Source organism: Fonsecaea pedrosoi, assembly GCF_000835455.1.
Source record: "Fonsecaea pedrosoi CBS 271.37 unplaced genomic scaffold supercont1.2, whole genome shotgun sequence".
NCBI classification, from domain to species: domain Eukaryota; kingdom Fungi; phylum Ascomycota; class Eurotiomycetes; order Chaetothyriales; family Herpotrichiellaceae; genus Fonsecaea; species Fonsecaea pedrosoi.
Window position 1 is genome coordinate 3,068,251 of NW_013550614.1, and position 14,270 is coordinate 3,082,520.

Consider the following 14,270-nt stretch of genomic DNA (forward strand, 5'->3'; position numbering starts at 1 on the left):
GTTGCAGAGAGCTTTAGCTCTTGCTTCTCCATGACGCTTTATATATGGTTGTCCTTGGGGTATAAAGGGTCAACCAATAATGTCTATGATAGCCTCTGCCCGTCTCCTGCCTCCCTGTCTATCTGCATGTTTGTCTATGGTCATTTATTTGTACATTATAGCACTCACACAGCCCGCGCACAGGTACGCGTGTGGCGCGGGTGCTCGAAGCGGAGGAGACACATGACAGCGCAGGCTAGGGCAGCGGCTACTGCGACGACGTCGTAGGGCAAGCCGAGCCAAGGGCCGGCACCGCGCTCGAGACCGGCATTAAACAGGGCGGCCGTGACCGGGTAGGCGAGCATGACGCTGAGGGTCTCTGCGATGGCGAGCACGGAGAAGACGCGGCCCTGGTCGTGGGCGTCGATGAGCGCGGCGGCCAGGGCGCGCAGCGTCGCGGGGAAGCCCGTCGACAGCGTCTGGAGCAGGAGGCCCGCGACCATGATGACCGGGTGCGGCGCGAGACCGATGACGGCAAATGCCACGGCCAGTACCAGCAGCGACGCCCGCGACAGGACCACATTCTTCTGCACGGCGCTGAGCGCGTACCGCGCGTCGATCCTCGCCGAGAGGCGCGGCAGCGCCGTGAAAAGCACCAGGCCCGCCGCCACAGCCTGCAGGGAGTAGACGAGCGTGGCGTCCGCGAGCGTCCAGCCGTACCGGTCCGACACGTACCGCTGGAGGAGGTCGCTCAGGGCGTCGCAGATCAGGCGGAACGGGTGGGCCAGGGCGACGAAGACGAGGCGCCAGTCGCTCCAGACCTTGGCCAAGCGAGACAAGTGCACTTTTGAGCGTCGCCAGCTGCTATCACATTTGGGATCTATCGACCTTGTAGTGGCCTCGTCACCATGTACCCTGGATCGTCCGTCCCGTGCAGCAGCAACTTGCCAGTGTAGGGTTTCTGGGACGGTAGTGACGACGATAACGGTGATGACTAGTAGCGCAAGTCCGAGGTAGATGGCGAGCCACGGATCACGCCGCATAAGAGTCGCTGCGAGGACGGGTCCGATGACCTTGCTGAAGTAGCTGAATGCGGTTGAACGGAAGAATGTCTCGACTCTGCCCCAAACACGGTTTAGCTACAAAACGTCCACTCAGGATCAACACAGCCCTCAAAGCTCGACAACATACACTCGGTCACTCGAACTGACGTCGGTCAGGATACACTGTGGACCCATCAGTTGTGTGCCTATGCAATCCCTTTTGCGCGAGGAGAGCTTACCACAAAAAGCAACTCTGTCACCATGACTCCACCACTCACAAGATTGAGGCCTGCGCCCAGCCAGATGGCGCGAAGGGGTATTTGGCCGTTGAACCAGGTGACAAAAGTAGTCCACACCTGTGTCAGGCACAGGACGGTAACGTTGAGGATCAGCAGGCGTCGTCGACCGATGGTGTCGGTGAGGATTCCCATTGGGATGCTCAAGAGGAGACCCGGGGCCGCGGCGAAGAATTCGTACCACCCCTTGAGTGTAGATATCTGTGTCTGGACGGGGCCTATCTTGCAGTATGACTCTGGGATCTTTCCAGATGGCGGGAACGCATTGCTGGGATGCCGGCGGTACCATTGGGAGCAGTAGATGGTCTCATAGATCTCGGTCTGAGCAGGAGCCAGGATCTGGAATGCGAGATTGGCGCAGAACACGACGGCGTAGAATTTTGCGAGGAGTCTGGATTGATTCCTTGAGCTCCCATCATCGCCCCTACTGTCGAGCGAACTGCCCAGCAATGGCGCGGATTCAATGTGGTCTTCCTCACGGCTGTTCCCGCATTGAACATGGCCGCCAGTCGACATGGTGCTCAAGAGGACGACACGACCACAAGCAATCGTATCAATGGAGGATGCCTCGCTGCAAGGAGCGGGCTCAGGTTTCGAGGAAGAAATTGAAGATGCCTGATGAGGATCATTGAAGGAGGGGGCCAGGGGCGTATATTTCTCAGTTTGAAGAAACGCTGCAGCCTGGCATGCATGCACGGGTCAAAGTTGAGGTTCCATCAACCAACCCACAGGCTGGCTGGTATATGGACGAGTCGGAGAATTCTGACGACATCTAGAACCAATACTCAACTCACGTCCGCCATTGTATGATTGGAGTATTTTGTTTGACGGAGAAGAAGGCAGAAGGGAGAAGGGGGAGGGAGATAAAAGAGGACTCGACCTCAATGGGCAGGTAAGAAACACCCACCTGAGGAGGTCGCTAAGCAGTGGACTATCCACTCGTCCATTTAACAGGGAGATGAGCGGATATGTAGAACCTCTCCTAGTTGTCTCAATTCATGTACAGCACTCATCGATTGGGCCGGGATGGTTGGGGGTGATGCAGACAAAAGTACGGAGGATTGATAGCTGGGGCTCGGATAAACATCCATGAGGTATGTATAATTATGTCAGAACGAGGGGCTACGAAAGCATCATGGTCTGATGGGGCACCAGTCAAGTCAAGCTTTTTGGTGTCCAGCGGAATAACTGACAAGGAATATAGCATCTGATCTCACTGTGTCTGCTTAAATGGACATTAATTACCATGTACTACTGAGTACAGCCTCAGTAGCCTCTGATTGGCAAACTGAGGCTCGTACGGTTCAATCTCGGATCAGCTCATCCTTGGATGTAAACATATACTGCATGACTGATATCTCCAATGTAAAAAGTCGCCAGATCTAGAACCGACTCCATTTGCTCTTCGCTCTAATTCGCTTGCCAAACACAAAAAACACAAACGGGACGGGTATCAGGGCAATGGCAAAGAACCCAAATATGCTCGTGCCCCATGGAACTCCGACATTATGGTATAAAGGAGTCACGACGAGCGGAAACCTGCCATAACATCAGTACCGGGTTCACCATCTCACATCGTGACAATGGAAAATACGTACGCTGCAGCAAAGCATGATCGCAGAAAGGTGTTGGCCGCCACGGCACTGGCAGCATATCTTTGGAATGTGTCGACGAGGTAGTTCAGCGCCGCTTGGAAGATGGTGAAGAACCCAAGACCGGTCATGTACAGCCCGATCACCGGGGCAATCCACGGGAACTTGGGGTCGGATGTCCACCCGGTGATGAAGAGTCCAGACGAGAACAGAAAAGACCCAAACATCATGGGGGGTAGACGCAACTCGGGCGCCACTTTGCCTCCGGATTTGCGGTTATATACCAGCTGGTTGAAGATATTGATGACCGCCCCAGTAATGGCTCCCACGAGAATTGCCAGGAACGGAAGTTCCGAGGGGAGTAGTTTCCAGCGACGGTGCTCGCCAAAGATGATCGGGATGGCGCCTGTTCCGTTGGTCAGTCTTCACTCGAGGAACCAAAGAGACAAGATGCTTACCAAGTTGCATGTACAAAATCCCATAGCAAAAGCTTGCATAGAGAGCCACGAGGGCGCAAATGGGGGTCATCAACAACTGGAACGGCCGGATCAAGAACTACATCTGGTCAGCGCACTGCGAGTGGTCATAGCGCAAAAAGCAATTGCTCACCTTGTTCGCCAACTCCACCACAGACACATCCCACTCCTCAAACTTGGCGTGAAGAGCCCAATTCCCACTTTGGTGTCGCAGCCTCCGTGCCTTGTAGACCAGAAGTCGGGGAGGATACGACTCGTCCAGGAAGATGACATCGAACACCAAGATAGCCAGCTGGATGATTCCTGTAATATACTCGGTCCATCGCCACCCGAGGCTGGGCTGGACTACAAGAGCGGCGCCCACGATGGGTCCAAAAACCGGGCCAATTACCACGGCCATCGCGTAGGATGCAATGGCAATACCTCTCTGGGACGCCGGGAACAAATCACTTAGTACGCCTCCAGTGTTAGTGACAGGCGCAGAAGAAAAGAAGCCCGCAAAGAATCTTGTGATCATGATGGTCTGAATGTCTTTGGCCGCGGCAGTCCCGAATGAAAAACAGGCAGAAACGAACATGGGCGGAAGGACAGCATTCTTGCGGCCATAGACCTCCGAGAGTGGTGCCCAAAGCAGAGGCCCAATACCGAATCCAAGCAAGAAAAGCGTTGTTCCCAGCGTCGAGACCTGGGTCCCAACATGAAAATCACGGGCGACCTGCTGTGTCCCTGAACTGTAGCTACTGCTCGCCCAAGTGGCGGTCATTGTGGTAAAGCCGTACAGGGCAGTCGTGATGACTTTCTTCTTCATAGTCCAGTTGACAGGCCTGTACGGGTCATCAGCGCCCTCAAAGTCGACTAGGTCTTCAACCGTCGTCTTCTGATGCTCTAGCGGATGGGTGAAAGTGCCAATGGGCGGCCTTGACCTGATCCGCGACAAAATGGTCTCTCTTCGAGACATTGTTCTGTTGAGACTGACCGACCGACCTGTCGCGATGGACGCAGCCGCCCGGCCGCGGCCCTCCTGCGACTTTTCCTCGTCAGGGTCGAGATCGCCATAGTCAGAGTTTGTAGTTTGACGAGAGAGGTCTGAAGTCATAGTCTCGGTCGGCGACATGGCATGGTCGCGCGCGTGTGTATTAGCCATGGATAGTCTGTGTTATGTGCCTTGGTGGCCATTATCACCAATATGTACGTTAGACAGCGCGATGTAGGATGACGGGTGGTTTTATGGTGATAGACCATGGATAACGAATTCCGATATCGCCGACGTCATGTTGAGACGAGGAATGGGAATCCCAGCAGAAAAAGAAGCCGTCTTTGCCGATCCTGACTGAGACGGAGATACCCAACTCGACTGGTTTCAGGTAAACGTATGTACGAGGCATAGGCGGTGATGGTGTGTTGTATGGGGAGTGGCCGGCATCTATTCCTTACCAAGCAGCTCGCATTCCACAGCTCGCATCTCGTTAACTCGGCACAAGACTTGCTCGGTGTTGTGTTTGTGTGGCGCATTCAAAACCGGCGTTAAAAATCGCCGAAAACGGCCCTGTTTGCCTTTTCCCCTGCGCCATTTATTCTTCACTTCACCCCGTTTTTCTTTTTGCCTTTTCCCATTCCCCTCATTCCGGGTAAATTTTCTTTCAGCGGTCGCTCGTCTCTAGCCCCGATCTTCGGCGCCGTAGATCTCGCACAACTGTCAAAGGCGCGACGCGTCAACACCTCACTTATCCTCACCTCCTGAAATCGCTCCTTGACCGCAAGAGTCGCCCCCTGTAGCGAACACTGTTCGGTTATGTGGACCACTCACGAGAAGGCCTCCGCGTCCTCATACTATACAGAGTTGACTCACCGCTCATGTCCAAGTCTACAACGCGCTCTCCTTTACCTTCCTGCCTATTCTCTATACCCGCTACGGCTAGGGAGTGAGGAAATTCTGCAGGTCGAAAGAGGCAGGACAGGCGGTTTGAATGAACCCGATAGCGTGTGAGAGCATACGGTCTTCAGCTTCTCGCCGCTGTCTTTGCCAGAGCACCCCTGTTACGTTCATCGACTGGCATTGACAACTACAGACTCCATGCCTGGGTATTGTCGTTGGTACGTCTTCGCTTGCTACTTGCTCCTCTGACACTAGCCCTCCTTCTACGCCTCTTTCATCCTCCATGGCTTCACAGCAAGCGTAGACCTTCTCGAGGACGGCTTTCAAGTTCATTGGTTTTCACCATCGTTGATTGCCAGACACAGAAAACTCCGCCGTATCGAAATTCATGGTGTGATGTTTTACGGCTGGTTACAATGTTGAAGATTGTCACGTCACTTCCCTCTTCAATAGTGGTCTGATGAAACCTCGCTACTTTTTCACCGCCAGTAATGGTAGACCACGCCGATGATATTACTTGATTCTTCTACAAGTAGACAAAGTAAAGACAAACTCCCCCTTTTGCGCGCAGCCTGATTTCACTAAACCACAACGCGAACATGAAACTTATTCTCAGAATCGGCCACGCCATCCACCACCTGTACTCGCGACGAGGCCTTAATCTAGTAGATACTTGTAGGTGTAATTGGACCTTCGTATCCGCCAACCCATCCCAACAAGACCAAACAATACCTTTCCTTTTGTTGCCAGGCTGCACCGGCCAAAAGCCTTTCGGCTTCGGTCTTCGGTCTTTCGGCCCAATATACCGATAGAGCGAGCCTCTTGAGCCTCGTCCCATGCGGTGTGCGTCAGAGAAACATATTATGCTCATCTGAGAGAGAGGAACCCTATAGGTAAGGAGGGAGTTTTCCGTAGAAGATCAAGTACATCTACTAGTAGAATGAGACTCGAGTCGGCGATGAAATAATCCCCCAAGGGTCAGTGGTACGTTGCGGCTCTGAGACCCCCTCACCTGAGTTGCCTTCTGCCTCTGAGAACTTGAAAGTGAGCTCGGACATAACCAGGTCATTGCAAGATCCATACTGAACGACAGTAATGTGACTAAGATGCAGAACAATTCGAGGGGCAGTTGAGGTTGTGGTCTGAACATCGAATAGAAGGAGTTGGATTATGAACAAACAAACTTGGGGGCGAAGGGAGACGAGCCTTGGCGTTCGCTCGCTTGACGACGTCACGCACCTGAGCTTCGTTTGTGGTTATGTCAACCACTGGCTCCCAGTCACACAATATTATATCTGAATATGGATTTCCATTGATTCAGGGAGACAAAATGAATCTAGGACTTAGGAGACAAGTTATCAACGTATACAAAGGTAGGACAAACACTAGAACTTATACCAATCTGTTGGTCAAGCTCCTCAACTGAGATTACTTGCAGAGTTGCTGGAAATGGGCAGACACTACCCGCTGGGCTACGACTATTTTAGACCCAGGTTGCACAAGGCATTCATGTCCAAGGCTCATCTGACAGACGAGGAGCAGATACGTCAAGGGATCAAGCGAGCGGAGTTCGTGAAGAAGGAGATTGAGGCGCTCTACTTCCTGAAAAAATACCGAACGATAAAGCAACGATATTCCTGAAAGATCTGTGTCCATCGAAGCCATCGAAGCAACAGATGATCTGCAGGAGCTAAGCGGTCGCTGAAGAAGACAACTCCTCCCATGTAACAAAGAGTCCCTCAGCAAGACGCTACTCAGCTCGACATTTCGACACTACAAGCAAGAGCTCACTGAAAGGACGTCGTTCCTACTAAAAGAGTCATAAACAAGTCTGAGGAGCTATTCGAGGCACATAGCGTGCATGACCAATGGCTCCAAACTCACGGCGACATGCTGATATCTGGGGAACCTCGGGAACCTCGTTAAGCCAGTGCTCTGAACCCAGCCGTTATGGCTGTGCTTGGACCCACAGGCGGCTTACGGGTTGAGATTATCGACAGACACAGCGAAGCTTGTAGTAGTCTGGACCACTACCATAGACTGTGGTGGTCTTCTGTGGGAGATGGCGTTATCGAGTGACCGAGGAGGACTACTGGCACGGTCAGATATCCTATGTATGGACTTTTTGTGAATTAGGTCATTTTGTATAGAGCCTTGTTATTAGATGAACGAATGGGAACAGACATAATAAATAGAGTGTACTCTTTGTAAACAACCCTGGTAATCCTGGTGCACCTTGAGGCCTTGGGATGACAAGGACAAACACTGAAACGACGCCAAGATATCGAGACCAGCGCAAGGGGCCATTCGGATGTCTTAGCCCCCCGGAAGCACCAGCAAACCACCCAGTCAGGTGCAAAGGGCAAGCAGAGGGCGACTTGTGGTGCTCTAAGTCCTATCCCACCCACCCTGAACGACCCTCTCCTGCGCAAATCAAACACCTTTTGACACTCGCTCAATTCACCATCTTCATTGATATCTGTGCCGTATATCAGCTCAATATCCAATCAGTCAAACACCACACAGTATCTTCACCAGTGCCTGCGTGACGACAATCCGCGGCGTTTTCATCCGCTGCCGTACGATCTGTCCTCAAGCTTTCCCTTTGCTCAATCTTTATCCCTCTCCCAAACCACCGCTTCCTCATTTTCCTCGATCGAACGCTACGGTGCCGACTCCCCTAAACCCTCTCGCGCTGCGACAATCTGTCCGTCGACGTCGAGTTCCTCGTTGGATCTCATGTGGAAGAAACGAAGATTCTGCTCGCTCTCCGCTCGACCTTCCATAACACACCGAGTTGTCCCAACCCCCCCGCCTCCACCTCGTTGCGCTCCCGATTCACAAGCAGAAAAACATTCCACCTACACCCCTTTGCCGTGTTAGATGGCAGATGGTGCATTCCGGTTCCATCAGCCTGGAGCCGGGCAGTATTACCCCACCCAACACACTTCGCATCGGAACCAGAATCGAGCCTCCTCGCCTTCCGGCGGACGAAGACCTTTCACCAACGACACTCCCTCCCCATCGAGATCGCCCGTGGGCCATTCTGTCGCACACAACTTCAATATGTATTCCCAGAATGGGTACCAGACGCAGCACAGTCTCATGAACGGGGCGCAAACACATCAGCGTTACGCGAATCTTCACTTGCCAAAGTACCAGCCACCCCATCACGGTCATCACAACGTCACTCAACATCACGGTCAGCACCATCACGCCGGACAATTAGGACACCAGCACAATCTTTCAGGTGGCTTCCCATCTGGAACCCCTCATTTGCCCACCTACGCGCACGAGCACCTCTCTAACGGAAATGGTAATGGACTACCGCATGACGATGCGGACGAGCCGGACAATGAATATTGGAGGGAACAAAAGCAGTTTTGGGAAGAAAGCAAAGATCTCAACGGCCCAAACCAACGAGCACGCACTGTTGCGCATCACTCCAAAGGCGTTAATTATGTCCCGTTAGGCGCGGCTGCAGAAGACCTCCCGACAGATACAGCGCGGGCAATCACATCAAATGGACAGTCTTCTAGCAGGCAAACCTGGGATGAGCTGGATCTAGGTGGGCAGGGTCTTTGCGCGCTGTCACCCGTGCTATTCAATCCGTCCTACCATTTTTTGAAACGCCTCGACCTTGTATATAATCAACTAGAAACCCTGCCACCGGAGATTGGACAATTAAAGAACCTCGAGCATCTGGATGTCTCTTTTAATCAACTGACAGAATTGCCTGAAGAGATTGGCATGCTTACGAACCTCAAGCAACTCCTCCTGTTCAATAACCATATTCAAACCCTGTGTTACGAACTCGGTTTCTTATACAAACTCGAGGTGCTGGGCATCTATGGAAATCCACTGGAGCAAGGGCAGCGCGACAAGATTACGGAGGGCGGTACGAGGAAATTGATTGAATATCTCCGTGAAAGCATGCCAGGTTTGTTTCGCATCTTTGCTTTCCATGTTTTGCCGCTAATATTGTGTTAGAACCTCCGCCTCCCCGGGAAAGAGAGTGGCACCAAATCGAGGAAATCGACGAAGCTGACCCAACCCAGGACACAGTCAAGGTGCTGAATTACAACATTCTGTGCGACCGCTACGCGACGCAGCAGCAGTATGGCTACGTTCCGGAGCGCGTCCTGACTTGGGGCTTCCGCAAGACTCTGATCTTGGAAGAGATTCGGGAAATGAACGCCGACATTGTCTGCCTCCAGGAACTGGACCGGTGCAGCTACGACGATTATTTCCGAGGCGAACTATCCATATCGGGCTACAAGGGATATTATGCACAGAAAAGCCGTGCCGAGACGCTGGGTGACGCTGCTAAATTTGTCGATGGATGCGGCACCTTCTGGAAAGACAAGAAATACATGGTGCTGGACACGCAACATCTTGTCCTCGGCCGAAAAGCGGTGGAACGACCTGGCGCCAAAGCATCCGCGGACATGCTGAATCGGGTGTGGCAGAGAGATGACATTGCGACAGTTGTGTTTTTGGAAAACCGTGTCACGGGCTCTCGCGTGGTTGTCGTCAATGCTCACATCTACTGGGATCCCGCGTTCAAAGATGTGAAACTGATCCAAGCGGCTGTCCTCATGGAAGAATTGTCCAAGCTCACAGACAAGTACGCCAAATTTCCACCTGCGACCAACAAGCAGGCCTTCCGGTTCTCTGATTCAGAGGACGATCCGCTACCGGACCCTGGACCGTCATTGTCATATACCTCTGGTCCCCAGATCCCGATGATAATCTGTGGAGACTTCAACTCGGGTGCAGGATCTGCCGTCTATGATCTTTTCACAAAGAAAGGGCTGAATGCCGAGCACGCCGATTTGGACGGCCGAGATTATGGTGCTTTCTCCCGTGCAGGTATGTCACACAATTTTACGCTCAAGTCTTCATATGCCGCCATTGATGGGGAGATGCCTTTCACGAATTACACGCCAAACTTTGTCGACGTCTTGGACTACATCTGGTACTCGAGCAACTCTTTACGCGTGGTTGGATTGCTCGGGGCCATCGACCCGGAATATCTTAAGCGGGTGCCGGGCTTCCCAAATTTCCACTTCCCGAGTGATCACATCGCGATCGTGGCCCAGTTCAAGGTGGAGAAGCAGCGGAGTGCCCAGAAAGCGGTGGAGGCCGACTTTGGACCCTCGTCGAAGAAGTAGAGGTTCATTCCGACACGGTCCAGTGGATTTGCGAGGGTGTTTCGCTTCGGTTGAGGTCTACGTTGGCTGTGAACGGAAAGGGGTCTGGACGTCATGTGAAGCAGGAATCTTTTTCGGGGAATAGGGGTGAATCTCGTACATGGGAGGAGGTCAAGGGGGGGTGGCGGGCGATGGACGGTGTGGAGGTAAATGGCGTGTGACACATTGACACATTGGTCGACAAAGGTTCCGAGCTGGAGTTTTGTGTGAGATATGTGTGTGGGTTTTCGGGGTCTCTCTGCTTTTGCATGGCATCTATGCAAACTTTTGTCTCGAGTCGTTGGACATGGATGGGAACCCAAATATTACGCCGCGCGCTGCCTTAACGCGCGATGGAGGGGAATGACAATTACAAGTTTGCATTTTCGATGTTTGTGGCGTGACACAACGCGTCCCGAATGAACACCACCGACTCAAGGCTGACGAGGCTGACGAGGCTGCGCACCAATACCTCGTAGGTACTCGGTACTCATTACGAACTGCAGGATCGAGCAACCGCAGCCCAATCTGTCTATCTGTCTGTAGTCACGTGGCTGCGTTGGGAAATCTCCTGCCCTGCATGCCTGCCTGGCTGCCAGGTTACCTACTCATGATCGGTGAGTAGGTAGGTGTGTGAAGGAGTGGTCGATTGAAGACGCCTGCTTTGACCAAAAGGGATAGTCCAGGAGGAGTACTTGCTAGACAAATATATTGGCACGTACATATATATATATAACAGTTGTGGGACCAGGAACACAAACTTCGAATCCCAAGAAATAGTATATGCAAAGGGTATCGGTTGAGAATATACATAGCATAGCATAGCATAGCATAGCATAGCATAGCATAGCATAGTAGACACAGGTGAGGGGGCTTCCCTGAGGAATATCATGTTTTATTCTGAAGAAGAGCAAGCTACCACACACAGTATGCTCCATCTGTGAATAGACCCTCCCTCGAACACAACGACGAGGGTGGCTTCTTTTTCGTGGCTCGGTTTCGAGCATGGCTCTTCTGAGTGAGGTATGCTCTCGCACTACCGAGTTTGCATCCGTTGCAGAAGCAGTGTCCCATACATGAGAGCTGTGACATGGAATTCCCTTCAGCCACGCCAGAAGGTATGCATGCAGCGCTTTCCTCTTGCACCCCCCCTCCTCCTTCCCCCTGCGGGCGGTAACCCCAACATGTCGATTTTGGGTGGGTAATACAAGTTGGGATGACCCGAAGCCCGCAACGACTTTCCGAACAGCTCAGGACGATCTCAGGCGTTATTTCGTGGCCACCGTAGAGCAACATGCCTATTTACCGTGTGCCATCCATCATCATCCTCGATGCACCTCGGAGAACAAGGCGTCGTTGTCTCCGGACATGATTCACATCCTGTCAATGTAGTCGACTTTGCGCGGGTTGACCAGAATCATTGGTGAAGAGTGAGGCTCACGGGCCAGTTGGTCTGGTTCGGACAGAGTGCGGCGAGGGCGGAGTGGTTATGAGCGAGCCGTCCGTTGGGCCACCAAAGCCAGACGCCCGACGAAGGGTCTCTCTTCTGGGGTTGGAATCTCAATAACGGCCAATACGGCCGTGACACAATCTTCATAGCCTTCATCTCTTGAACCCAAACTCCTTTCTCTCCCTCTCCTCCTCGGCCCTTCTCCGCTGAGACTCTCGGAAATCCTGAAGTTTTCGTTCCAGCGCCGTCTTTTGGCCCAAGAGCTGGGCTCGCTTTGCCTCCAACGTGTCGAGGGATCCGTAGTACATCTTGTTGTCGCTCACCACGGCGATGACGGGCTCAGCTGTATTCCCTTGTTGGGCTATTTCTTCGTCCGTGGTCAAGGATTTCTGCGCCTGCTGGACGAGGACAGAAGCCGTATTAGCATTTCAGTGACGCTTGTGAATCTCCGAGTTGTACATGGAGAATGGAGACATGAGGAGGCATCTAGCATACCTTTCTTGCAGCCTCTTGTTGTCTACTAGTCTTCAGGATCGCGCCGATAAACGCCCCCGATGCGACTATACCGGCGATGCCGATTGCGTAGACCAGAGGTCGAATCTTTCGACTGCCAGCAGGCACATGTGCGGAGGTATTTTGAACGGGTCTCGTAGATGTTCTCGCAGGACGGGGTGGAAGGGACGGGGACATTATCAGTCTGTTGTCGGTAGAGGAGCCATACAGCCCCCTGGTGTCCTCTCTCTCACACACTGATGGGGGACGTAGGTGTCGATGCTCAACTACTGGGCGATAGGTGGGTGAGGTGGAATGGGCAGCAAGCCCAGCCGGTTTGGAGAGTCCGCCAGTAATATTAAAGCAGCGAGGCGCAACTCTGGTCTTCTCCGCCCGCCTTGTGCAATAATGCATTCAAACGCGTTGCCTAACTAACTCATTCTCCAACGCTTCATCGATCCTTTGTCGTTGACACAACGCCCACAGCTTTCCCGCCCTGTCCCGCTTGAACATGCGACCGCAGCAGTCTTCATAAAATATAAAAAAAACACCCAGGGTCGGATTCAGCCAAACCATGGCAGACGAGCCGGGCTCCCTAAACTGGCGCCTCAGTGCCCATCCCATCACACTTCTAACATATCTAGGCTTCCGAATAGGTAAGTCTACATTACCACAATATTGCAGCCATTTTATGCTAGCAAAACAACGCAATCAAAGAAGAGAGAGGCCTCGCTAATACTCGGGCGCAGGAAGTCTCCTCATGTACCTCTTCGGCGTGCTCTTCATCCGCAACTTCGTCCTCGTCTTCATCCTCACCCTCCTCCTCCTGTCCATCGACTTTTACTACCTCAAGAACATCGCCGGCCGTCGCCTCGTGGGCCTTCGCTGGTGGAACGAGGTCAACACCTCCACGGGCGACTCGCACTGGGTGTTTGAATCGGCGGCGGGCACGGGCAGGACGGAGAACAAGACGGACAAGCGGTTCTTCTGGTTGAGCATGTATACCGTGCCGGCGTTGTGGGTCGGCCTCGCGATTCTGGCGTTGGTGAGGCTGCAAAATCTCATCTGGCTGGTGACGGTTGGTGAGTTTTAACTCCTCATGCGAGGCCTCTCGAGTTTTCAGCGCTGGAGTGCTCAAACGTTGAACGTTTCTTTATGCATCTTGGAGTAAAATACTAATCTGGATGGACAGTGATTGCATTGGTCCTCACCATCACCAACACCGTCGCATTCTCGCGCTGCGACAAGTTTAGCCAGGCCTCGAGTTTCGCCGGGTCGGCTCTCTCGGGCTCTGGACTGGCCAGGAGTCTCGCGAGTAACGTGATGGGAAGGTTTTTCAAGTGAAACGGAACTGGGAGGTTACATTGTACGATATGGCGAACACGGCGCTCTTGATCGGGAATGGGGACTGAGACTTTTTTGGGGGGAGAGAATGGATTACGACGATACCAGCAAGTCAAAAGGCTGGCGCGCTGGCGCTGGGACTGGAACTGGCACTGCTATACGTTGGGCGCACCCAGAATATCTCAATGGAGAAAGACTCCGTTGAGTGCGCGGGTCTGGAGACATTCGTCACGCAGGAACAGGCAGCCGGGCTATACAGCGTGAAAATTCAATCCTGCATCCATCCGCATAGACAACCTCTGAAAAATATTGTTCAAAAAGACCCACGCCAGGATCGGATACCCAAGGGCGGAGCTTGAGACTCAACCCAACCCTTACTACTTAGTAGCTGGGTAGTAACGCCTTACATACTCGCTCTTGCTAGACCCATACACTCGGACGGAGTACTCGGCACAGCTCCCGAAACAGGTCCATGGACTCTCCCAGAAACCATTGATGGACTTCTTTCCCACCCGGAAATGAAAGGCGAC

The 14,270-nt window shown here is 52.8% G+C and overlaps 6 protein-coding genes across 6 annotated transcripts; 3 read left to right on the forward strand and 3 right to left on the reverse strand.

Moving 5' to 3' along the window:
• Positions 1-164: 164 nt before the first annotated feature.
• Positions 165-1,834, reverse strand: Z517_03063 (uncharacterized protein; the record flags this gene model as incomplete). The annotated part of the gene is made up of 3 exons (XM_013432171.1): positions 165-1,098; positions 1,171-1,205; positions 1,262-1,834. The coding sequence occupies 3 exons, from the start codon at positions 1,832-1,834 to the stop codon at positions 165-167; spliced, it is 1,542 nt and encodes a 513-aa protein (XP_013287625.1).
• Positions 1,835-2,700: 866 nt separating this feature from the next.
• Z517_03064 (uncharacterized protein) lies at positions 2,701-4,500 on the reverse strand (the record flags this gene model as incomplete). Its single annotated transcript, XM_013432172.1, has 4 exons — positions 2,701-2,857; positions 2,917-3,316; positions 3,369-3,465; positions 3,520-4,500. 4 exons carry the CDS (start codon positions 4,498-4,500, stop codon positions 2,701-2,703), a joined length of 1,635 nt encoding a protein of 544 aa, XP_013287626.1.
• Positions 4,501-6,592: 2,092 nt separating this feature from the next.
• On the forward strand, positions 6,593-6,903 carry Z517_03065 (uncharacterized protein; the record flags this gene model as incomplete). Its single annotated transcript, XM_013432173.1, has 2 exons — positions 6,593-6,635; positions 6,701-6,903. 2 exons carry the CDS (start codon positions 6,593-6,595, stop codon positions 6,901-6,903), a joined length of 246 nt encoding a protein of 81 aa, XP_013287627.1.
• A 1,242-nt stretch (positions 6,904-8,145) lies between these two features.
• On the forward strand, positions 8,146-10,436 carry Z517_03066 (uncharacterized protein; the record flags this gene model as incomplete). The annotated part of the gene is made up of 2 exons (XM_013432174.1): positions 8,146-9,202; positions 9,253-10,436. The coding sequence occupies 2 exons, from the start codon at positions 8,146-8,148 to the stop codon at positions 10,434-10,436; spliced, it is 2,241 nt and encodes a 746-aa protein (XP_013287628.1).
• A 1,620-nt stretch (positions 10,437-12,056) lies between these two features.
• Z517_03067 (uncharacterized protein) lies at positions 12,057-12,594 on the reverse strand (the record flags this gene model as incomplete). Its single annotated transcript, XM_013432175.1, has 2 exons — positions 12,057-12,302; positions 12,400-12,594. The coding sequence occupies 2 exons, from the start codon at positions 12,592-12,594 to the stop codon at positions 12,057-12,059; spliced, it is 441 nt and encodes a 146-aa protein (XP_013287629.1).
• A 376-nt stretch (positions 12,595-12,970) lies between these two features.
• Z517_03068 (golgi apparatus membrane protein TVP23) lies at positions 12,971-13,740 on the forward strand (the record flags this gene model as incomplete). Its single annotated transcript, XM_013432176.1, has 3 exons — positions 12,971-13,052; positions 13,146-13,478; positions 13,589-13,740. The coding sequence occupies 3 exons, from the start codon at positions 12,971-12,973 to the stop codon at positions 13,738-13,740; spliced, it is 567 nt and encodes a 188-aa protein (XP_013287630.1).
• Positions 13,741-14,270: the final 530 nt, after the last annotated feature.